The following is a 24,503-nucleotide window of genomic DNA, read 5'->3' as shown; positions in this document are numbered from 1 at the left end:
ATACCTACAATACGATTACCTCGTTGAGTAGATCGATCCTTACCAGTTGCCTTCCAATAACCTTGATCAGTAACTCTATTAGTTCTCAATCCGTTTCCAGATTTCTTATCTAGGGCACTAAAGAAATACCACTCAAGATCTCTACTCTTCAATCTCGAATGCCCTAAAAAAAATCCTAAATCATCAAGACACATAAACAGAAGGCCAAAATCAACATTGACATACAAATTAGTAAAGGGTTTAAATTAACTATCCTGGAAGATCCCATGATTCAGATTTATAAATATCAATTTCAGATAATAAAAGAGAGACAAAAAAAAGAGAAAAGGAAGAGGGAAGAAAAGAGAGAAGAATAGGAGACAAACTTGGTGGTGGCCGACGTTAACGGTGGATGTCGCCGAAATATGGTGGGAGTCGCCGGAATTTTGGTTGAGGAAGAAGAAGTTGAGAGGTTGAAGTGTTTGGAGGAAACAAAATGTTCCAAATTTCTTTTAGTTTCCACCAAAAACTTTGTACCCCGAATAATTTTTTTGTTTCCCCGAATCACCCACCAAATTAAACCCTTAACAATTACTTTGTTCTTTTGTCACTTTCAAAATTTATATTCTGGTAGAATTATGATCTTTAAAGGGTCGTGTCCCTGGTGGGATCCTACAAAGCTATTAAAAATGGCAACCCCATTCTTTGAAATACTAAAGATGAGGTGATGCCTTCTTAATGGCGTGGGTCAATCATGCCCTAGGAATAATATAGAACCAATGCCTCATAAGAGCAAACCCCACCCTAGGCCCAAGCTGTCTGGGCTGGTGGGTAAGTGTTGAACAATATTGTGGGGTGGTTGTGGCCCGAGCCCTTATATGTGGCCTCATGGCCTATTGAGATATACTATGCATGTAAGCCCAAGCCTGAACCCAAGCCCAAGGCTAAGTAGGGGCACAAGTTGTTCTATGAATGGGCCATATTTGTGGATCCACATAGTCTTTAGGCGTTAACTGAGTAGGATGGGAAACGCAGACAAAAACCAAAACTAATCAACACACGAGCGATGACCTACGTGGCTGGATCAATATAACATGTGGTACATCGAAAATAGAAAGATGATTTTCACTACAAATGAAGAACAACTTCGTATAGATCTATTTCGGTTTGAGATAGATAACAACCCAAAAGATCGCTCTACTTATTTTTTTTCTTTTTCTTGTTTACTTAACATTGATTAAAATAAACAAAGAATACCGAAAACTACAACTTGTATCAATTTCGAGCAACATTCACTAACCTGTTGAAGTTGAAGAAAGTGGGATTTTACTATTCTATCCCCTTTCTTTCCTCCTGATTCATGACTAAGTCCTTATCCTTTTCTTCGAATTTAAGTTATTCGCTTGCTGAGCTTGTGAGCTTTCTGCTTGAATTGGAGTTCCTGTTCTTAGTTTCTGCTGTCTCTTTTGCTTTCTCTCATATGCTCTCTTTGCTCTTTCAGGCGATAATAATCCATGTTCCATCATCCTGCATAAAGAAAAATCCGATCTCTTCTTTATTTCCAATATAATGAAATATAATATCGGGCGCTAGATAGTACGTAATTTCTCTTACGAGAGAACCAAATGTTTCTTAAAACCCAATGTGAAGCTCAATTTCGATGAACTCATTGGTTCATACTATCTTAGGTGGTTAACTATAGCTGAGTTTGGATATGACCCTTAACACACCTGTCTCGGACGCAAAACAGTAAGGAGATACGACATCACATGAGATGATATTCCATTGCATGACAAAAGGGATCACTACATTGGCAAATTGAGATTGATAAACAAAAGTGTTAAGAGTCCATTGGGCCTAACTCTCCTTGAAAGCCGGCCGCTGGCCTGCAAGGAAATGATGAACCGTGAATTGTTTATTTGGCAAAATCTAATGCCTAGACAATGTGGGATAATGCTAATTACCTCTTCTCGACACCAGAAATGGAGTCACTTGCACCCTACACCACACAAAGCTAAGGTTACTAAGTCCCTAACCATCCTTGAGACACTAGCTCTGACACTATGATAGAGCTCATCGGGCTTAACTCTCCACGGAAACCAGCTTGCAAGAAAAGAATGTCCCAAGGCTACTTGCACAAATTCTAATGCCCAGACGATCTTATAAAATGTTGATACCTCCCTTAATGTCAGGGTTGGAGTCACTCAGACACTCATCTCTTTGCAAGCTGGCTTTCAAGGAGAGTTAGGCCTAAGCGGCCCACTCTAAACACCACATTTGTGCACATCATAGGAAGGATTCCATACCAGAACTCTGCCATATCACTAGTTGGTACTTGTTTCGATAAAGACTCGTAAAATATCCTTAGAGGTTCTCTCTGCAAATCAAAGACAAAACTAAATCAGGGAAAATTACTTACAAAACAGATTTGATTTCATTAAAGAAACAATGGGGTTGTTAATTAGAAACCTCTTCTGGTGGATCATATCTCTGTCCAGGCAATGAGAAAACTTTCTTCTGTTTCACTTTCACCGTTGTTGTAATGGATGTGGTTTTTGATGAACTTGTTGTTGCTTTCTCTTTTGTCTTCATTCCATACACACAAAAACCATAACCAGACTTGAGTCAAAATTCAGAATATTTATTAATGTCTGACTTGTGTAAATGGCTTATTCAGATTCTTTTTGGGTCAATTGATGCCATACACATAAAACACAATAACAAAACTCGAGTTTGAATTCAGAATGTTTATTGTTGTCTGACTCGTGATGCCTGAATTATATGGATGGCTTATTTGGTTCAATTTTTGGTCCATTGGTGATTTGGTTCACAAGATCCAGTTGGGGACGAGTCAGATTCAAACAATGAGAAAAACAGACAAACAAACTAAGGAAAAAACACATCTTAGGACCCTAAATCAATCAAGTATATATGAGACTAATCTTTAATTACTCAATTAAGCAAGAACAATCAAACAATCAAGATACCCATTTCTGCAAATTAACAAATAATGAAGAGGAATAAAGAGAAAATTAGAAGAAATTCAGACATGGGTACCTCTGATTTAGGCATAATTGATTTACCCTTTGAAGAAGAAGAAGACCCATCTTGATTTGATTTCATCTTCACTAAATTTGTTTCAATTTCTGTACCCATCATCTATGAGTCTCTCTCTCTCTCTAGAAGTTGTTTGAAGAGGAAGAAATGAGTTTTGCGTGAAACAGAGTTTTATTATCCAAGTTTGGTTTAACCGTTTCTTTTTAGGTACAGAACAAAGAGAGGAGGTTGCTTCCAAGAATTGTTTCACTTTTTCGTGACTGTTTTTTTTATTTATTAAATATGACATTAATTGGACTGTTACTTAATCAAAAAACGTTTTCAACTAATAATTAAAGAAAGCATAAAAAAACGGTTTATTAAATGTGACTTTGTAAGGAGGTGCCTTTTAACACTAATAGGAAGCGCCTTTAAACTGGGGTAAACTAATAGCTAAACGGGGTAGTCGGGTTGCAGAGTAAAGTCGTAGGTAGCCAACAACTGATAGCTCAATTGGTAGTGCATCAACTCTGCAATGCGGAGGTAGATCCTATGAAAGTGCAAATCCTGGATTATTGAACTTGGGTGTACATAGAGTAATTAGATGGGCTTTAGGACAGTAGTTTCTGTAAGATTGAAATTCGACACTTACCGCTCTTACCACATCTTATTGATGTATCAATGCCTTTGTAATGACTATCGTAATCAATATCTAAAAAAGGGCGTAGATGAAAACATCATGATCTGAATTGGGGGTAGGAGACCTGCCACGAAATGACTAGAACTGGATTATGACAGAATCACCCAGATACAACCTAAACTGGGGAGTGAGACCAACCAGGACATGACCTGAACCGGGGAGTGGAAGACCCATGATACGACTTGAACTTGGTCGTGGCTGACCCACCACTACACGGCCTGAACTGCGAGGTGGAAAGCCCGCCACAACATGACCTGAACAATGGCGTGGGTGACGTGCCATGACACGGTCCATTGAGAAACACTAACTGAAATCATGATATATCAAATGTTCTTACCACAAGGAAAGAAAGTCATAGATTTGAGAAACCATGTACTTTAAATGAAATTCATAATCAAAATTTTAAGTGGCTAAAAGCAAGAAAGATCGATGAGCGATGAATGTACCAGAGGAGTGTTTGTTCTTTGGTAATGGCGATTGTTTAGAATCTCTTCTTGACTCTTTTCTTCATCATTTCCGCCCATCTCGAAAACACGTTCGAGACCTCAAACTTGCCACAGAACTTCATCTTTTGAGCTAATTCATTGAGTATGTTGGGTTTTCCAGCTCTAGAGAAATCTGCAGCAAATTTATTATAATCAAGTTGTGGAGCTTTCATTCCTTTCTCTAACATTTCTTCGATATATCTACAAGCTTCTTCCGATCTTCCATTTCTTATTAACCCACTAATGAAAACTGTATAAGAATTATCATCAGGACAAAACCCTCTCTTACCCATTTCTTCCCAAACTGCAAAACCCATATCGTAATTCTTCGAATAAAAGTAAGATTTCATCATCATATTATAAGTATGAATCGTCGGTTTATGACCACTCTTCATCATTCTCTTATAAATCCTTACTGCATCATCTGGCATTTCTCGATTCGTCATCAATTTGATAAGAGCATTATAGGTTCTTCCATCAGGAGGACAATCTTTCTCTTTCATCTCTTTCAGTAATCCATACACCATATCCATCTTCTTTTGGTTCCCGAAACCAACTATCAAACAAGTATAAACCGCCGCGTCTGGCTTAATACCCGAACCAACCATCTCCTCGAAGTATCGAACAGATTCTTTCATCTTATCTGATTTGCATAAATCTCTGATCAAAATGGTATAACTTCGAACATTCGGAAAAGGTCCTTTAGCTTTCATGAGTTCAAATAACTTAATTGCTTCAGAATTCTTTCGACATTTTAACAACCCTTCAAGCATTATATTGTGAGCAACAATGTCTGGTTTAAAACCCGTATCGATCATCTCGTTCCAAACTTTTCCTGCTTCGATTAGCTTCCTTATCTTGCACCAACCAGCTAAAAGAACTGTATAAGTTCTCATATCTGGAGTAAATCGATCCTTCAACTTGTCGAACAAAGTTTGAGCTTCTTCCCCGAGTTTCGCTCTTCCAAGAGCATCAAACAAGCAATTGAATGTATCAACATCTGCTTTGAAGTTGTATTTTTTCATCAATTCAAAAACTCCGACAGCTTTCTTTCTCTCTCTCGCTGCTGCAAAAGCTCTAATGGCAATCGAGAATGTCTCAATTGTGAGAAGACTCTTTTTTCCAATCTCTTCGAGCATTACTACCATACTCTCAAACTGCTTAGTTTTCCCGAGAATCGTCATAATCGAATTATACGTTCTCGAATCATGCTCAAACCCGGGTTTTTGATCTGCCCAATAGAAAAACCTAAATGCAGGTTTCCGAGCATGACAGAACCGAGATAATACATCAATAACAAGATCATGAGATAGAGAAATACCACATTGATCTAAAACAGCTTCCATATTTCGATCTGATTCGAACAATTCATCGATCACTTTGCATACTCTCTCTACCTCAATAGGGTCAGCACTAGATTTCACACTCTCATTCTCATTACCATCATCATTAGTCTCTTCTTTTTCTTCATCTGACTCCGAATCTCTACTCGAACCCCCCGAGAAAGCCCTAGAATGATGAAAACAAAGTTCTTTCTTTTCCATGACTGAATCTACATTTGAAAACATAGAAAAACCCCTAGAACTAAAAACCCTAAAATTCAAAGATGGTCTATATCTTGACAATTTGTCAAATTGAGTGAACTGTGGTAAAAGACATGAACTTTTACTAGTAAGGTGATCATCAAACCTAGAGATATCAGTAGTACTAGTAGTAGTAATAGTATCAATTTCTTCTGTAATCTCTAACCCTAAGTTGAAAACCTTAAAAGTCAATGGTTGGTACAATTTATCTTGTAACTGAGAGAAAAGAGACTGTGAAATGGGGTTAGGTCGGATTGCCCTAGTCATGATGGAGTGAGAGAGTGACTAAAAATGGAGAAAGGAACAAGCTTTATATCAAATTGCAGAGAAATGTATGCAGATTAAAACAGGATTAGAACAAAACTATGAAACAGAAACCCTAGAATTCGAATTCAAGATAGAATTTTGAAGTAAACCCAGATTACAAATTCATCTCCTTATAGCTCTGGTGAATTAAATTTTACCTTTAGAGTTTAAGAACAAAGCTCAAGGAGCTTCCAATTTTTTTTTTGCCATGGCAGCTTCTACACTGAGGGATTCTATCATATCAGACATATAGAGTATTGGTATGAATTGAATCCTCTTAGGCCATGTTTGGAATGGTTTAAAAATATTTTCCGGAGTGGGAATGTATCACGAATCACATTAGAGCGAACCCAATGTGAAGCGGTTGAAGTCCCAGAGTCTGAGAAATTTTTGGAGCTCCTGAATTGTTTAGTTCTAATGTGAGCTCCCAAATGATATGCTCCCAGCCCCGAGGGGAACGATATGCTCCTGACGGGAACTCAACCCCTAGTAGACTCACTAGTTAGAACTTAGAATGAGGTGTTAGGGGCTGAGCTCTCTGAATTTGAATCTGGGAGCCCAGCCCCTCACACATTGGGCTTGCTCGGACAAAGAAAATGTTTTTTGTTTTTAAGAGGGACTCACAAACTTAGGGGAGTAAATCGTTTGTGTTTTTCTTTCTCATGGAATAGTCAATTGATTAATCTACAGAAAAAATTTAATTTTTTACTAATCTCATTCAAGATCAAACTATATAATTTAGATAGGTATGCCATTGTCATGAATTATATGACGGGATTATTACTCTTGCTACTCATACTCTCGCCTGTCAAATGTGACTTTAAATATGCACGTTTTCATTTATTCCATACCATAGCAAGTCTATGTAAAATAACTGTCGTGAAAAAAAGATCATAACATTTGTAATCTTTTCCTAGTCAATTCGTATACAAATAAAAGGTAAAACAAAATGGTTTACACTACTATTTTCTTCATTTGGTTTCAATATGAAAAACTCTGTAATACCAAACTGAATGAAGAATCATATGAAATATATCATATTTAACAGGTTTGGAATGCCAAAGAAAATGTTGTTGTACCTTCTTAACCCTTTTGTGCATCTCTATGTACTTCTCCTCTGGTATCGAAACGAGTATATTCTTCAAATTCGGTATATCTTTTTCTGGTACAAAAACTGCAAACGCCTCCCAATCCAAAACTTCGAAGAACGGAGGAACAAAATTATCAGATATAATCACGGGCACACATTCGTAAAAGATAGCTTCGACAACTCTTGGACTATTCACCTCATAGCCTTTAGCACAAATGCAGTACTTACTAGACTTCATGTGTTCGATATAGTTCATTTCTTTCTCGAGAGTAGAATTCATTTTACCGTATATTTTCATGTCTGAGTCTTTGTTTTCCCAGTAATTTAGAATGATCGGGCGAAGATATCCGTGCATATTTCCTGCGAAAAATGCCAGAGTTCGTCTCTCCGAGGAAGGTTTCCCTCCTAAGTCTTCAAGAGGATTATCTTTCGAACGAACAAATGTCTCTGGAAGAGAGCTGTCCTTGCCTAGTCTAAATCCATCATGAACATCTGAGTTGCATAGAGCTCTGATACATTGACTCATATCCCGCTTCGTTATTGCTGGGGCCTAAGAAAACATCGGTAATTGATAACTAAAAAGTAGTATTAAACGATTTGTACGAAAACTTGAAGAAGGAATGAGAGCATACCCAGTCATGGCAACCGGTAAGAAAATGGTCGGCTCCGTTCGTTCTGTTCCAGAAAGGATATTCATCCATGATCAAATCCAAGTAATCCTTCAAATAATTGACTAGGTTCTTCTTACTATGTGAATTAGGTATATACATAGAGTTCTTAAGAACTTGTGAACTAAATGGTAAGTAGAAAAGGTGAGCTTTTCTTGGGTCTTTAACAAGAAAATGTTCATTTTCTTTCATTTGTTTCATAAACCATCCTTCGGACGCATAGATTCCTTCCAGTATCGGCGAGTGGAAGACCGGCTTTTCTCCTTCTTTGTATACGTAAACTTTAAGTATTTTTTCCATCGTTTCGTAGCTCCTACACGTAACAAGCATATTTAGTTCTTCTAAATGAAATTTGATTCGAAGGACAAACACTGTCATATTGTCTGAATCTGACTCGTTTGAATTTGAATCACCTAAATCAAATGAGACTAAAACCGAACCAAAATAGCCATTCAAACAAGTCAGACATCACGAGAGAGACACAAATATACTTCCAAGATCTAATTCGACTCAGATTTCAGATCTGTCAAAATGTCTACCTTAGCACATGTGATATGTTTACCAACAGCTCCATATCGAAGTTTGTGATCGAAAAAATACCAGAAAACATAACTTAGTCGTAAACATGCTTATATTCTTACTTTCACTCCAACAAGTAATATATATATTAGTTAGATCATGAAATATTATTAATTGATGATGATGCAGAAGAACATGTGAGCACATGAACTTCAATAAAAGCCATTATTGTACCTTTTGATGTGGGAAAAGAAAACCCTTAAATGAAGGGTCATAGTCTCATAGAAACTAGGTTAGGATTTTTGGTCTTATAGTAATGCTAAAAGGGGCTGGAATCTATATTATCATAATCGAAAAAAACGAAAGCAAGAAATGTAGTCAGGCTATTCGCCTATTCCTTACACGGCTTACCTTTTAAATTCTGATAAGTTGCGAAAAACAGGACCATAAAGTTCTTGATCATTGCCTACAATTGAAGCATTCTCAATATGTAATTTCGCATCAAGAATTTCCTCATCTCTTTCCGACATCCAATGTGGTTTCTGCAGCCAAACAACATGTACCATTAACTTTTTTTCATTGAAAAATCAATCAATCTAAGATTAAAATGATCTTATAGGACCGAAAAAACCATACCGTCGAATGTGAAGAAGCACGAGTGTTGAGCAATAAACGACTCATCTCAGATATCGACGTTACTATTTTCGGAGGCTTCTTCATCCTAGCCTTAGTAACACGGTCGTTATACCTAATAGATTTCTTCTTTGAAGTAGCTCGAGAACTTCGTGAAACTCTAGATCTTCCTTCCTTGGGAAGAGTATAAGTTGTCGCTTCTTTCTCCGTAGAAGTTGGGTGGGATTCGACATATACAACAGAAGGACTAAAATTTGCATCTTCAAAAACGCTAGGACCAACCGGAGAAATCGTTGGACTTAATGAAATCTTAGAGTACATGTTATCTGTTCTTGAGCTCTCATTTCCTCCTGTTCGACTCTTCGTTTTGTTCTTCATTCCATAACGATATGAAGATCGAAATGTACCAATCGTCTTAGATTTCGGGGAAGAAGTTTTGACAATGTGGGTGTTTTTTTCGATTATCGAAGTACTGTTTGTAGGAAAAATGGAAAGAAATTCATGTTCATTGGGAGGTAAAAGGAATTGGATAGTGAAAACAAGTGAAATGATAATTCCCATTACTAAGAACAATTTTCTTGTTTCAATCTGGCATAGCTTTTGAAATTGAAGTCTAAATTCCATTAGAGAGAGAGAGAGACAGAGAGAGTGAAAATACCTTTAGGGTTTCCAAGTGAGTGAAGAGAAATTCAATTCTTCTGGTTTGAGTTGCTTCACTTTGTTGAGTTTCAGATTTTTTCACCATTTCTAACTAACAATGAATCATGAAGGAAGTATTGTTTATTCATTTGAAAGAAAGACCTTGGTATTTGTAAATATTACATTGATGACACTATTGCTTGGCTATTGAGTAGCTCTAGCTATCTCCTTTGAAGTTTTAATCTGGATGAGAATCAGCTATGACTGTGAGGAAGAAGTTAAGATATAATTATGACTAGAAGGAATTAACATATCATTTTAGTTGAGATTCAATGAAGTGTGATGTCTCAAGCCAGTTATCAATATTGTTCCTGCTTTAAATCACTTCATGTCCAAGATCACATGTACAAGTTTTTGCTCTTAGGGAAGGTTCTACTAGCCCACTTGAAAGGTCTCCATATTGGTGAAAAAACACGATTCGCTCGAACATTAGATTATGCAGCGACACCGGTACCTCCACATATATGTTTTTTTTTCTTTTAATACTAGCTAGTAACATTATATTGTAGTAGTATTGTTGTTTTGCATTCACAAGTAAGATTGATTTCCACCCAAATCAAAAAACAAAGACGGAGAACGAATACCTCCTAGACTTGTAGATAACTAAAGCAAGAAAAGGGTACAGGTTTTCATAAGTAAAGTTTGATATACACCCAAACCAAAAAACAAAGACAGAGAACTTTGTCGTCACTTAGCCACTACATACCATAGGGTGAACTTTTGTTACACCACCGGAGGCCTCGAAATTTACTAAATTTGAGCGTTCACCTGTAAGGTCAGGCCAAAACCTGCTCATCTAATCTTACCTATAGGCCTGTAAACGGTAGCTTATCGGATTGGATATAGGTATATCCATATCCGAATCCGATAAGCTATCCGATATCCGATAATCATCTGACGGATATTATAAATCAATATTCGAATCCGATAATATTGACGGATATCAGATAATATTCGAAATTTTATCAAAACTTAAAATTTTTTGTTAATCTTTTTAACCATTAGATCTAAATAATAAATCTCAACCATACATTTTATATATTATTATGAATAAATTTAAATTTGTATTATTATTTTATACTAGTTATCAAATACAGATATTTATCGGATTGAATACTAGTGTATCCGTATCCGATAAGGAATATCTGAATCCGATATCTGAAATTTCAAATATTTTTTAAAATTCGAATGCGGATCGGATGTTGAATATTCGGATATTCCGATATGACATGATTACCTACCTACCCACCCCCTTTCACTGATTAATAATCTACTTTATAATTCCTTCATCAAAAAAAAAATCTACTTCATAATTGAAAGGGGAAAAAGAAATTGAAGAGTCAAAGTCTTCAATAGTCAAATGTTGTTGACATGCCGACAATGTCGAAGCAGAAAGATTTTGAAGTTGTAGAAGAAGCTGGTTTCAATCAGTAAGTTGTTGAAGCTCCAACAATGGAGATATAACAAACTCAGAGCCTCTCTCTTTCACTGCTAATAAGAAACTTATTCATCAAAAGGTATAAATTTTAGAATCTGGGATTTGATTCTTTTTATTGTTTTTCTCATTTTCAATACATCTTAAGGAGTTATATTGATCATGCTTAATTCTCAAGTTTTAGTTCTTTTAGTTGTAATTTGATGTTCTGTGGGTTTAGTTTTTTCTCTTACAAGGGTTTAGTTTTTTTAGGGTTTTTAGCTACAATGTGTTGAAGAGTTTTGGGCATTATATTGGGTTTCCCATTAAACAACACTTGAACTTCCAAAAATCCACATAGGATTTTTGCCTGATTTTTCTTGAGTTAATTTGCTACTCAAAATGCTTGATTTGTAGGTCTATTTGATTACCTTTTTCAGGTGAGAATAGGGGTGGGAATCCGGCCTGGCTAGGCGATGGATTCGGTTCGAAGCTCACGGGGTAAAACCCTATCTCTAGGTGGTAATGTGGTAGTAGAACTCAACTTTAAGATGAAATCAGTGATAGATAGGCAAATAATAAGTTAGTTTTGATTTCGTATAATATGGATTTCTTAAATCACTTTCGAAAGCTATGGAAAGTCGAAATAAGGAGATCGGTTTTTGTAATGGGGTTAGTACTAGTACTTGTTTTGGTAGTTCAGTCTTATCCGCTTATGAACGGGAATGCCTTGTTATCTGTATTTCCATTTAGTAGAAGTTCATTACTTGCAAGAAGCAACTCTTCGACTGTGAAGTCTCCCCCGAATTCCACGATGATTGCTAACAAGACTAGTTTAGATGATTTAAGTTCTACGAATTCTTTGTTATCTCTAGAAATGGTCAACAATTCTGAAGTTCGGAATTTAGAAAGAAAGGATGAATACATAAATGGAACTAAGGAAAAGGATAGTGGTCTGAAGAATGATACCGAAAGACCGATAAGAATTACAAATCCGATAAATGAATCTTCTAGTGTATATGTCTCGGCCGATATATCTTCTATACAAAAACAATCACCGGAAATGCATTCCAAGGATGAAAACCGTGGGGAACTGCCTGGTGTCCCTACTACTCCTGCAAGTAATGGTACAATGAGTCGTAAACATGGTAAACGGAAAGGATGGGAACCACGAGTATCTATGTCGAAGATGAACAGTTTATTGGTTCAAAGTCACGTTTCTTCTCATTCAACGGTATGGATTTGAACTTTGTAATGAATTTGACGGAATGAGATGTTGTTGATTTCTCTATTGTTTAATCTCGATTTTGTTGGACAGTAGAAACCAAGATGGCCTTCGAAGTGTGACAAGGAACTTCTCTATGCAAAACTAGAAATTGGAAATGCTCCTATTATAAAGAACGATCGGGATCTCTACTCTCACAATTATCGAAATGTTTCCATGTTTAAAAAGTGAGTTACTATTAAAATAACAAAAAGTATTCTTGATTTTAGTTGTTGGAATTATCGATAAAATTTTATTTATGAAAATTTTCTCGTCTAATTTGCAGAAGCTATGAGATGATGGAGCGGATACTCAAAGTATACATCTATGAAGAAGGCGAAAAACCCATCTTCCATGAGCAAACATACCCTATTCTGCAGGGAATTTATGCATCAGAGGGATGGTTTATGAAATTGATGGAGAGCAACAAACAGTTTGTAGTGAAGGACCCAACAAAAGCTCACCTCTTTTATATGGCGTTTAGTTCGAGCATGCTTCAACTTACTTTGTATAAACGCGATTCTCACAGGCGAGATAATCTAGCCGAATATTTGAAGAACTATGTGAATACGATTGCAGTCAAATATCCATTCTGGAATAGAACTGGTGGTGCAGATCATTTTCTTGTCGCTTGCCACGACTGGGTAAGTTTTTCAAGCTTTTAAGGACTTCAATCATATTTTATTCTTGGGTGGTGTTTGTTTTTCAATGTCTGAATCTGACTTGTGTAAGTCTAAGGGAAATTTTATCAAAATTCCCTATAAATTTTTAGTTTTGGTGAAAAAAGATCACTCAATTTTTTCTAGTCTTCAGCTCCTTAGGTATTATCATAATAACCTAACAAAATAAAAATATTGGATTTTATAACTAAACAAAATATAATTTGTCTTTTTAACTTAAAATAAAATAAAATTGGGTCGTTGGCCCAATTTCCTGTAAGTCTAATTTGCTTGGATCTAACTCGCTTATGGCCGACTTGTCTGAATTTGAGTCTTTTGTGTGTGTCTTGTTCTGGTGAGGAGACAGAATAGTCATTTCAGGTTATTTCAGACAACGGGTTCTTATCGAGACTTTGTTTTGTGCCCGACAAAAATGGATCCAAAATTACATCGAGTCGGCCCATTAGATAAGTTAGATAAAAAACAATGAACATTCTGAAATTGGAACCAAGTCAGTTCAATTTCGAGTCAGATTGTAGATTTGAAGCTGAAAATAGACCATCGTGGAGTTTATTAGTAGAATTATACCACTTCCTCGGATTACAATATTCAAGTTTGAAGTTAAACTACATCAAAGTCCTAACTGCATTTCTTCAGGCCCCGTTTGAAACACGACACCATATGGATAACTGCATCAAAGTCCTTTGTACTGCAAATGCTGCTAGAGACTTCATAATTGGGAAGGATACGACCCTTCCTCAAAAACGAGTTATACATATGGATGATCCTCTTCGAAATCTTGGAGGTAAACCACCTACAAAAAGATCAATTCTTGCTTTCTTTGCAGGTAAAATGCATGGATATCTTCGACCAATTCTGCTTCAGCAATGGAAAGATGATCCTGACATGAAAATCTACGGGGAAATTCCCCGTGAGAATAAAGGAATGAACTATGCCCAGTACATGAAGAGTAGCAAGTACTGCATATGTGCTAGGGGATACGAAGTTAATAGCCCAAGGGTTGTCGAAGCGATCTTCTATGAATGTGTACCCGTTTTTATATCAGATAATTATGTTCCTCCATTCTTTGAAGTTTTAGATTGGGAAGCGTTTGCAGTCTTTGTTGCAGAGAAAGATATTCCAAAATTGAAGGATATACTTCTTTCGATCCCGAATAAGAAATACATAGAGATGCATCGGCGAGTGAAGCAAGTACAAAAGCATTTTCTTTGGCACAATGAACCTTTGAAGTATGATATCTTTCATATGATTCTCCATTCGGTTTGGTTTAGTCGACTAAATCAGATATAGGCAGAAGACTACCAAGCGAGAAAGGTACGTGAAAAAGAGGAACAAAAAGAAGAGGGAAGCACATATTTGATTCCGGGACTAGAACTAATGATATTCCAACGACCCATTGTGGGAGTTGGAATGTCTTGACTGACAGATTTGTTCGGTTAACACGGGCAAAAAGTTATGTTTTTCTTTCTTGCTGTTTTTACCTCCATTTTTGTAAATTCAAACTTGATGATTGTGGTTTACCACTTAAGACATCTAATACTATGTTGCTACAAGTAATCAATAAAGTTAGTGTGTATCCATATTTTCCATAGTCTATATTAGCAGCTATCATCTTGATGTTATACATGCATGAAACCTGTATATGTGCAATCAGAGAGCGCGAGCGAGAAAGCGCGAATGTAAAAAAAGCAAGAAATCATATTATCAGTTTCAATTGACAAAAATGGAGATAAGAAAAGCAAGAATGTCAAAAAGAGAATCTACCCAGGTTGAATTTTATCATCCATGAATTGAACAACTCATTGTTATAGGAATTTCATTCGATTTCGCTCTTTCAAATTAAACACGGGCTTCATCTTCATTTCTTGAATCCTCTTTCTTCTATACCTTTATCTTTTGGTGGTCTTGAGTTATATCTGATTTAATCGACTGAACCAAACCGAGTGAAGAATCATATGAAAGATATCATACCTCAAAGGTTCATTGTGCCAAAGAAAATGCTTTTGCACCTTCTTCACTCGCCGATGCATCTCAATGTATTTCTTCTTTGATATCGAAAGAAGTATATCTTTTAATTTAGGAATATCTTCCTCTGCAACAAAGACAGCAAATGCTTCCCAATCCAAAACTTCAAAGAAAGGAGGAACATAATTGTCCGATATGAGGACTGGAACACATTCATAGAAAATCGCTTCGACTACCCTTGGGCTATTAACTTCGAATCCTCTAGCACAAATGCAGTACTTGCTACTCTTCATGTGCTGGATATAGTTCATTCCCTTATACCCACGAGGAATTTCACTATAGATTTTCACGTCGGGATCATTCTTCCACTTTTGAAGCAGAATCGGTCGAAGATATCCATGCATTCCACCTGCAAAAAAGGCAAGAATCGATCTTTCTGTAGGTGGTTTACCTCCAAGATTTCGAAGAGGCTCATCCACCTTTCGGATTTGTGCTTCTGGAAGTGTCATATCTTTACCGATGATGAAGTCCCTAGCAGCATTTGCATTGCAAAGGACTTTGATGCAATTATCCATATGGTGTCGTATTTCAAATGGAGCCTGGAGAGATCAAGTCAAACTACAATAAGGTGTAATCAACATTTTGAGTTCAAAATTGAAAGTAGTGATCGAGTAAATTATTCTAATTCCTTTGAAAGAACTCTAGAGGGCATAAGTAATATATCACGGTCGAATTTAGAAGCTAAGTACTTGGGATTGGCCGATCAGAGTAACTCGTGGGCCAGATTTAGTTGTAACACGTAAAAAGTATATCTGTTGTATACATTTGTATATATAGAACTTATGAAAACTCGACCGAGTTAGTAAGTTACTTGGCTTGGATCAGTGGGGATCAGGGATCGGCCCCTGTCAGATCCCGAGTCCCGCCCCCAACTGCTTGTTGTAGGAGCTTTTTTGGGGCTTAGGTAATAGGTTCGGAACGCTTACCCAGTCATGGCAAGCAACAAAAAAATGATAATAGGCTTGGAACGCTTACCCAGTCATGGCAAGCAACAAGAAAATGATCCGCGCCACCAGTTCTATTCCAGAAAGGATATTTTGCTGCAATCATATCTACATAGTTCTTCAGAAACTCGGCTAGATTATCTCGCCTGTGAGAATCACGCACATATAAAGTAAGTTGTAGCATTCTCGAACTAAATGGCATGTAGAATAGGTGAGCTTTTGTTGGGTCCTTCACTACAAACTGTTTGTTGTTCTCCATCAATTTCATAAACCATCCTTCTGATGCATAAATTCCTTGCAGTATAGGGTATGTTTGCTCATGGAAGATCGGCTTTTCGCCTTCTCCATAGATGTACACTTTGAGTATTTGTTCCATCATCTCATAGCTTCTGCAAATTAGACAAAAACATTTTCATAAATCGAGTTTAAATGCAATTTCTAAAATCTAAATCTTATTTAGACTATAGGACAATAGTAACTCCACCTTTTAAACATGGAAACATTTCGATAATTGGGTGGGTAAAGATCTTGATTGTTCGTTATAATAGGAGCATTTTCGATTTGTGATTTTGCATAGAGAAGTTCTTCGTCACATTTTGAAGGCCACTTCGATTTCTACTGTCCAAACAAAACCAATATTAAACAGTTTCTGCAGAGAAAATCAACTTAATCTCATTCTCTGTCAAACTATTGCAAAGTTCGAATCCGTACCATTGAATGAGAAGAAACATGACTTTGAGCCAATAAACTGTTCATCTTCGACATAGATATCCGTGGTGCCCATCCTTTCTTGGTTTCACGTTTATGACTCATTGTATCATCCTTGGAATGAACTTTCGCTGGTTGCTTCTCTGCAGATATGACAGGAGCACCTGAATGTTCTTCTGAAGTTAGAACAGAAGTCATGTTATTCAGGGAGGATTCCGGTGAGATTGCTGGAGATAATATTATAAGACTTGATTCCGGGGCTTGAATGTTCTCTAGTGTCGAGCCAGAATCTACGGATGGACTACCCAATGAAGAACTATCATCTCGTCTTTTACTCTCTACTGGGGCTGAACCATTCTCAAGAACATTGACATTCTTCGAAGTGGAATTGTTAGCCAACAATCCAGTTTGTTCGACAGAAGAGTCGTTTATTGGATTTCTACTTCTAATTGGAGTTTCAAAATCATACTCTGGGTGTTTATCCGATCCGTTAGTTCCATTTATGTGTTCATCCTTTTTCACCAAATCGGAGACACGAGTACCATTGACTCTTTCTAAAGACAATGAAGAATTCGATGAGCTTAAATCATCTAAGGTAGTCATGTTAGCAATTATCGTGGAATTCGAGAAAGACTTCACAATTGAAGAGTTGCTTCTTGCAAGCAACGAACTCTTACCGAATGGAAATACAGAGAACACAGCATTTCCGTTTGGAAGCGTGTAAGATTGAAATACTAAAACAATTGCTAGTACTATCCCCATTACTAAAAGCGATCTCCTTGTTTCGACTTGACATAGCTTTTGAAAGTGATATAAGAAATCCATATCATACAAAACTAAGAACTAGCTCCCAAGTTCCCTAAATACCATTCAACTAATCTGAAAATTCGATTTCTACTACTTCATTATCACCTGAAAATAAGCAAAAAACACTTACTAGTCAATAGAGGTACGAAACGGGCTAATATTTTCACGAATATTGCAAATGCTGAGAAAGTTTCATGATACAAAAATACCCAAAGGTGGTCAATTATAAGTGTAAGGGAAAGCCTCACCTATTGAGCTTGGCGTGAAAAAAGCCCAAGTCCATAACAGATATCAAAGCCTAGAAAATAACAAGTCTGAGTACAATAGTCTATCGAAGTTAAAAATCGATATAATTGTTGAATGCGTGCGTGGTTAGTTTATAAGTGCGAGAAAAACTATTTCAAAGAATTTATAACATAATTATATGGTTAATCTTAAAATTAGAAAGTTCAAGTGCATAATCAAGAAATCCAATAATAGATTCACTAGTATTCAACAATGGGAGATAAACCCTAGAAATTCTAGATCTCTTTAATAGAAAAATCCAAAATTACCCTTAAGATCTATAGCCATAATTAATCCATAATTGAACAAAAATTGATCTAAATTGATGAAGTTATGAAGAATTAAAAGGAAAACAAATGAAATTAAAAACAATACAAGAATCAAAAACCCAAAAACAAAATTGAAGTTTTTCACCTTTTGATCAACTAATTTCTTGTAATGTATTGAAAATGAAAGAAGGTCTGATTTGTTATATAGCCATTGATTTGAGCTCAAATTTTACTCATTCTAATACTAGTTTTGAGCCAGGTGGTGAACCGAACTTAAGATTCTGTTGCTAGTTCTGAAACTTTTTGCCCTTGTGATTTGCACATACCACATAAATGGCACTTAAATCTGTCGGCATATATCAAGGGTCTTTGACTATGGAAGTCTTTAATGTTGGCCCCTATGGTTTGCATATCTTGCAAAAAGGCCCAAACTTGAATCCCGACAATGCGTTACGAATGTCTAAGTAACGGAATTTGGTCTTAAAAGTTGAAGTTTCTCAACGCGAACTTACACATCTTGATCGGACAGCGAAGTTACAGATCTTGATCGGAATGTCAATTCACATGAACATTCCGAATTTTGGGCGCTTCTGAAATTGGGGAAATTTCGTACAAAATTCAAAGCCATAGCATACAAATTTTCTTTAAAATGCAGTTTTAAATGTCTTAGCGATGGAATTCGGCCATAGGAGTTAAAAGTCCCTGGAAAATCTATGGTCTGGGTTGCGATTCAAATCCTACAGTACACGAACTTTTTTTCAAAATGCAGTTTTAAATATCTAACGAATGAAAGTTGGCCTTCAAAATCACAATTTCTTGCTGAAGTGATGGAACTTGATCGGAAAGTCATTTTAAGTTCGCCAAAATTTTATTCAAAATTCAAAACCTATTAAACACAATCTTTCTTCCAAATGAGGATTTAATATCTAATCAATGCAATTCGTTTACAAATGAACCACGTACAAAGTTTTGCTCTAGGGAGACGCCTATAGTAATAATGCGGGAGCGTTTATAAAACTTCCCTTTACATGTTCAACAGAAGCTTCAACAGAGTTTAGAACCTTCATATTTTTATGATGCTTCTGTTAAATTTATTGTCACTTCTTGAGAGTTTAATACTCTTGGCTCAGCCAAAGAGATTGCATAGATTGAAGATGAAAATCAAGGTCGTTGGTCAACAACCTTTCGTTGGAATGGTCAACAACCTTTCGTCAGCATACCCCTTAAAGTATGCTGACGATTAAAAAAAATCAAGGTCATCGGGAGAAATATGTTTATTTTGGAGCAAAAGTATTATATGAACTGATGAGATCATCCTAACACTTGCATATTTGATTTTACATTTAGGACAACAATTTTATGAATTGAAGGACAACACTAACTGCATTTTGAGATGCAAGAGAAGCAAATTTAGAAGCTTCATTGGACTCAAAAGAGCTTTTTCCTCCTGCTAAATCCGAAAGAGCCCTAAATGCAATAAATGGAGTCCTATGTTGCAGACATATGAGACCCACTGCTGCAGACTCCATGTCAATCGCTGTAATGTTGAATTTCGAATGTAACCACTGTCCATAAGCTTCATTGTCGATAAACACATTCGCACTACTTCCCCTTTCTACTCTAAACACCTTCGATGGTCTCGGCAAACAAGTTGAGTTGATGCAGTACTTTTCTAGCTTCATACCCTGAAAAGCATAAAAAGTTATATCATTCCTTACAAACAAGCATAAGACAGTTTTTCTTAAGATTTGAACTCTGGGTATCTCCAGTGGGCTTTACGATTGAAAACACTCCTTGAACCGTGTTTTATATTTGGGGTACCAAGTAGTATAAAAGACTCGAAAACAAGAAAGGATAAACTACCTCAAGCTGTTGGGCAAGTGAGTAGAGATGGTTATCAACTGGAACCCAAAAGGCATGTTGTCGAACTTCAGGCGTACCGTCGATCGGAAAGATTTCCTCAGGCTGGTACCATACATTGCCAAGAAGATTTTCCCCTTCAGGTTCTGGGTCGCTCGTCCATAAGATGTCCTCTTGTGTATACCACCCATTGTTCAAAAGATTATTCGACGAAGATGAGTGTTTGAATTTTGCATCATTGTAATTTCCAAACTTAAAGTGACCAAATTCCCTTGTGTAGTCACCATTGGACTCTAAAGCTAGTTCATTTTCAGGCCCATCTCCATATCTCTGCACAAATTTTACATGTTAACGAAGAAAAACAAATATAGTTTTCGAAATCAGCTGTTAGGTCGAACAGTGTTAGAAACTGGAACAAGTAAGGCACTACCTGCCAATTCCAAAGTCCTGTATGAGCCCAATACTGTGGAATTACAACATCTCCGATTTGGAGTTCTGGGTCTGCATTTCCTGCAATTCCAAAATGTAGAACTGCTTTCACCTTAAAAAAGGTTAACAATAACTCTGTCGCTACACCAGCATTTAACTATGGAAATCACGAATATGAAGAAAAGAAGATTAGCAACACTATTGTCACGAAGAAAGTAGACAAAACCCCTCATAAAGCCAAACTATTACTGATCATCTGACAAGATGTATGTGACGCTCCAAGTCTTAACAATTAACGACATTGTTCCCGCTTTTGGCACCGCAAGCCAAAACCCACAGGTACAGAGTTTTGTCTTAGCGAAGGCTCCATGAGCCCACCTAAAAGGCCTCGCCCTTACTAAGCTTGAGCATTCACCTATAACCCAGGTTCCAGATACTCTCGCTAGCAGTGTATGACTATCACAACCCCCACCCTTAGCTCAGAGCCGTCATCGGCTCTGATACCACTTGTTAATGCTATAAATAGCCAGCTCAGTTGCTCTAATACCATTTGTGACATCCCAAGCCTTAGCAGTTACGGATATTCTCCCCGCTTTAGCACCTCAGGCCCAAGCCTGTATACAGGGTTATGTACAGATGGGCTGCTAATGTGGGACTATCACAATGTAGGACAACATAACAACTCATATGTACAGATGGGTTGCTAATGTGGGACTATCACTGTGAAAAATGTTGTCTACTTTTCTGTACACATTAGCAGTCCATCTGTACATATAATTCTCTCACATCAGAGGACTATAGCCTAGGCGTCTGTCTCATAAGTGGTTCAGGGGAATAGTTTTTTGTACAGGGAAAATAAAAAGAAGGATTTTAAGAAATAGCATACCATGCTCAATCCTGTCATGACTAGAATCACACTTTCATTTCCCACCTTCCCCAAACGAAATCTTCTTCCTTGGAGAAATAAAATAAAAAGAAAGATGTGAACAGTGAACCCACACATTATTTACATATATATATATGGGAGTAGCCAAAGCCTAAAAGCACTGGAACTTTGTGCTATAAACAGACGACTTATTAGTTTGACTAGGGCTAATGACTATTGACCTGGAATTTTATTAGCAATTAGTAATAAAAAACAGAGAAAAGTTAAGAAAGATTGAATACCCGAAATGTCTAAGTGGGGGAGATTTTCATCAAGAACAAAGCTTGGGGATTGAAGAAGAGGATTCATTTCAAAATGGTTAGGAACTACAAGACCCAAATATGAAATACCCTTGCCATTGATCATCTCAATCTTACTCATTGTTGTCCTCAACTCTTCACCATAAACCCTATCACTTGTTAAACCCAATAACAAAGCCACCAAAAAACCCAAAATAAACTTCATTTTTTTTTTGAGGATCAATCAGTCTCTCCTTGAGATTTCTCTATTTGTAACTCTCTCACTTCAATTTTATACCCAGAGAGAGTCAGAGAGTTATGTGATAATTCCAATGAAATTGTGTCACTTGGCAAAATATTGACCAATTTCAATGTATTCAAGCTAGGTATATTTAAAAGGGAAATAAAGGTAGTCTTCAACTAGAAGATTTATGTAAATTAAAGGTGGCCATTTTAGAAAATGAGAAAAGGAAAATATTAAGTGTTTCTGTTTTGAGATTTGGGACCAAGATCTCTAAGATATTCAAAATCTACATAATATGAGTTTGCAAGATTATTGTATATCTTGTATGACAACAATATCAAAACATTTAGTTTATGTGTAATAATCTCTTTTTTAATGTTTCGAGATTTAGTTTCTTACAAGTCAGTTTATTCGTAGAGATCGAGCTTCATCCACTCTGCGAGCCGTGCATAAACTCCGACCATTCTCCTTAACGGTAACATTCAAAGGAATTCACTCACGTATATATTGTTTCTCTTGCAAGCTTACTGACTTGACCGTCGGAGCCCCTTTAGGCCGGCACCATCCCGGTGTTCCAGAGACCTTACGTTCACGTGTGTTCTTCACAAGTTAAGCCCAAAGACGTCGTCGGTGCCTGCAAATATATTAAACAGGTGAAGGTTCGATTTTCGGTCAACGACCCGATCCTATTGACTTCTTGACCCGCGAATTCGACCCCTCACAATGCCCTTAGGGATAGGAAAAAAAATTAAGAGCACAAATAGTTTTGGGTGGGAAAATCTGTTCGTTTTTCCACCACTTATATTGGTGACTTGATCTGCAGGCCACCCATCAAAGCTTTTCCCCTATTCTTCTTCCACCTTCTCTCCTCCTACCACCACTCGCAGATCACCAACAGTTCTAATGTCAAGCAGAGAAATGGTGGTGGGATTGGGGGGATAAAATTTTGTCACAATAGTGAGAGAATGGTGGTGGTAGTAGAGGAAAGGAGGAAGAAGATGTGACATATTTCTACGAGGGTATAACCCGTGCCTGCCAGGCACAGACAATTCTATCAAATGCGTCACGTGAGATTCGTTTTAAGATAATTGTGGTTGATCTATACGCGCCCCACATTGCAGCTATAGGCACGTATCAAAGGCTAAAGTTTAAGGGATCCATATGTAAATGGAATTGATACCTTTTTAAGTCTTCCCAAAGATAGATGGAATCTTTGAAAAGATGTTCTTTCTAATAATCTCAACCTTTAAATGAATTCTAACTATTAGAGATAAACATGGGAGAGTAATACTCATAACTACAAGTGAGCATTCATTCATCAAGCTCGTTAAGTTGTAATTGATGGACCACATAATAGTGGATAACAATATATATAGGTTTCATGTTTTTCTTGAAAATGAAAAGTTCATGGTGCTCCGACTGAACCATTGAAATTCTTTTTGTCCGTTATTCTGTAATGTATCTCCCTAATTTGTTATCAATCGTGAATTCAACAGAGTCCATATTAACGTTTCGACTGACCGTTCTTCTACCGTCGACTAGTTTTCATCAAGGAAGATAGAGGGAGAAACACAAGAGAGAAATACTTATGAAAGAATAGGAAATTGGGCAGGAGGCCCAATTTCTTGTATTTTTTTGTTAAAAAGACAACCCATCTTTTTAACTAGCTAGGCCCCAAGTAAGTTATAAAAATAGGCTTGAAGGACATTTTTAAAGGCACCAACTTTTTAAGAGTCAAAAATACCCTTCATTCAATTAGAAATACCTAGTAATAATCTAACTAATAAATCAAGAACTTGAGTTTTTCTCATGAACGAACCGAGTTGGATTGTCGACACCGATTAAAATTTCTGGGGTTTGAATCGATTTTGGCTATAAGATAGGTTAATGTTTTTAGGTTTTGGTGATTTAATCTATTTGCTTGTTGTTTGAAGAGGCTTTTAAGGGGTTTGATTTAGTTTTTAGTTCTAAAATCTAGAGAGAGAAAGTTTTATATACTTTCAATGGAAGGAGAATTTGATAGTGTTTCAAGGTATAATCCAACTTCTTCATTGCTTTATTTTCATTGAGTTATGAATGATGGATAACAATTTGTTAGTTTTGATGTTTATGTTCAAACTTATTTGTTGGATTTATATGGAAGTTGTGAAAGTATAGTTGATGCAAGCAATGTGTTTGATAAAATGCTTGAAAGAGATGTTGTTGCTTGGAATGCAACGTTAGTTGGTTATACAAGACGTAGGTTGGTTGAAATAGCTATAAAGTTGTTAGATGAAATGCTTGTGAGAAATATTTTTTTCTTGGACAATCATGATTGGTATTTATGTTCAAATTGAGAATTTCATGAAAGCTTTGGAAGTTTTTCGAAAAAAAGTAAAATGATGGTGCTAGAGCTTATAAAATGACTATTATGAATTTGTAGGGGTTTTAGCTAGTTTTTCGATACAACATTCTATTAGACAAAATATAATAATTTGTAACAAATTCCATGTTAAATCAATTCAAAACTAATTTGCAAACCATTTGCATGGCATTGCAAGGTGTTTGCAAGGCTCTGCAAGGTGTTTGCAAGGCTTTGCAAGGTGTTTGCAAGGCTTTGCAAGGCTCTGCAAGGTATTTGCAAAGCTTTGCAAGGCTTTGCAAGGTGTTCGCAAGGTTGTGCAAGGTATTTGCAAAAGTCATGCAAGGTGTTCGCAAGGCTCTTGCAAAGTT

General features: G+C 36.6%; 5 protein-coding genes and 4 pseudogenes across 8 annotated transcripts; 3 read left to right on the top strand and 6 right to left on the bottom strand.

Annotated features, from left to right (window-relative positions):
- Positions 1–1,101: 1,101 nt before the first annotated feature.
- LOC147540574 (uncharacterized) lies at positions 1,102–6,670 on the bottom strand. Of its 3 annotated transcripts, none has more exons than XM_086638699.1 (5): positions 6,248–6,499; positions 4,162–5,752; positions 2,449–2,565; positions 2,286–2,356; positions 1,102–1,506 (listed from the first exon to the last, which is right to left on the bottom strand). In XM_086638699.1, the coding sequence occupies exon 2, from the start codon at positions 5,742–5,744 to the stop codon at positions 4,197–4,199; it is 1,548 nt and encodes a 515-aa protein (XP_086494825.1). In that variant the 5' UTR covers positions 5,745–5,752; positions 6,248–6,499; the 3' UTR covers positions 1,102–1,506; positions 2,286–2,356; positions 2,449–2,565; positions 4,162–4,196. The 3 variants fall into 3 exon arrangements, with proteins under 3 accessions (XP_086494825.1, XP_086494824.1, XP_086494823.1); XM_086638698.1 differs by lacking the exon at positions 6,248–6,499 and having other exon boundaries at positions 4,162–5,431; positions 5,522–6,184; XM_086638697.1 differs by having other exon boundaries at positions 4,162–6,670.
- Positions 6,671–7,102: 432 nt separating this feature from the next.
- LOC147540573 (uncharacterized) lies at positions 7,103–7,398 on the top strand (annotated as a pseudogene).
- Positions 7,399–8,773: 1,375 nt separating this feature from the next.
- LOC147540572 (uncharacterized) lies at positions 8,774–9,722 on the bottom strand. Its single transcript, XM_086638703.1, has 2 exons — positions 9,003–9,722; positions 8,774–8,908 (listed from the first exon to the last, which is right to left on the bottom strand). Exons 1-2 carry the CDS (start codon positions 9,621–9,623, stop codon positions 8,774–8,776), a joined length of 756 nt encoding a protein of 251 aa, XP_086494829.1. The 5' UTR covers positions 9,624–9,722.
- A 1,276-nt stretch (positions 9,723–10,998) lies between these two features.
- Positions 10,999–14,636, top strand: LOC147540570 (putative glycosyltransferase At5g03795). Its single transcript, XM_086638700.1, has 5 exons — positions 10,999–11,215; positions 11,553–12,346; positions 12,434–12,564; positions 12,663–13,020; positions 13,883–14,636. Exons 2-5 carry the CDS (start codon positions 11,717–11,719, stop codon positions 13,943–13,945), a joined length of 1,182 nt encoding a protein of 393 aa, XP_086494826.1. The 5' UTR covers positions 10,999–11,215; positions 11,553–11,716; the 3' UTR covers positions 13,946–14,636.
- LOC147540571 (uncharacterized) lies at positions 14,073–14,313 on the bottom strand (annotated as a pseudogene).
- A 369-nt stretch (positions 14,637–15,005) lies between the features above and the next one.
- LOC147540569 (uncharacterized) lies at positions 15,006–15,240 on the top strand (annotated as a pseudogene).
- An 88-nt stretch (positions 15,241–15,328) lies between these two features.
- On the bottom strand, positions 15,329–16,401 carry LOC147540568 (putative glycosyltransferase At5g03795 pseudogene; annotated as a pseudogene).
- Positions 16,402–16,509: 108 nt separating this feature from the next.
- Positions 16,510–18,318, bottom strand: LOC147540567 (uncharacterized). 2 transcript variants are annotated; one of them, XM_086638702.1, is made up of 4 exons: positions 18,240–18,318; positions 17,789–17,838; positions 16,737–17,645; positions 16,510–16,643 (listed from the first exon to the last, which is right to left on the bottom strand). In XM_086638702.1, the coding sequence occupies exons 3-4, from the start codon at positions 17,556–17,558 to the stop codon at positions 16,641–16,643; spliced, it is 825 nt and encodes a 274-aa protein (XP_086494828.1). In that variant the 5' UTR covers positions 17,559–17,645; positions 17,789–17,838; positions 18,240–18,318; the 3' UTR covers positions 16,510–16,640. The 2 variants fall into 2 exon arrangements, with proteins under 2 accessions (XP_086494828.1, XP_086494827.1); XM_086638701.1 differs by lacking the exon at positions 17,789–17,838 and having other exon boundaries at positions 16,514–16,643.
- Positions 18,319–19,353: 1,035 nt separating this feature from the next.
- LOC147540566 (Phosphorylase superfamily protein) lies at positions 19,354–21,997 on the bottom strand. The gene is made up of 5 exons (XM_086641262.1): positions 21,551–21,997; positions 21,270–21,337; positions 20,385–20,540; positions 19,958–20,284; positions 19,354–19,779 (listed from the first exon to the last, which is right to left on the bottom strand). The coding sequence occupies exons 1-5, from the start codon at positions 21,771–21,773 to the stop codon at positions 19,438–19,440; spliced, it is 1,116 nt and encodes a 371-aa protein (XP_086497388.1). The 5' UTR covers positions 21,774–21,997; the 3' UTR covers positions 19,354–19,437.
- Between the last annotated feature and the right edge of the window lie 2,506 nt (positions 21,998–24,503).

This window comes from Eschscholzia californica, unplaced genomic scaffold, assembly GCF_041429995.1.
Source record: "Eschscholzia californica isolate CP2 unplaced genomic scaffold, dmEscCali1.0.p SCAF_5, whole genome shotgun sequence".
In the NCBI taxonomy this organism is placed as follows: domain Eukaryota; kingdom Viridiplantae; phylum Streptophyta; class Magnoliopsida; order Ranunculales; family Papaveraceae; genus Eschscholzia; species Eschscholzia californica.
This window is presented reverse-complemented; position numbering and strand designations above follow the sequence as displayed.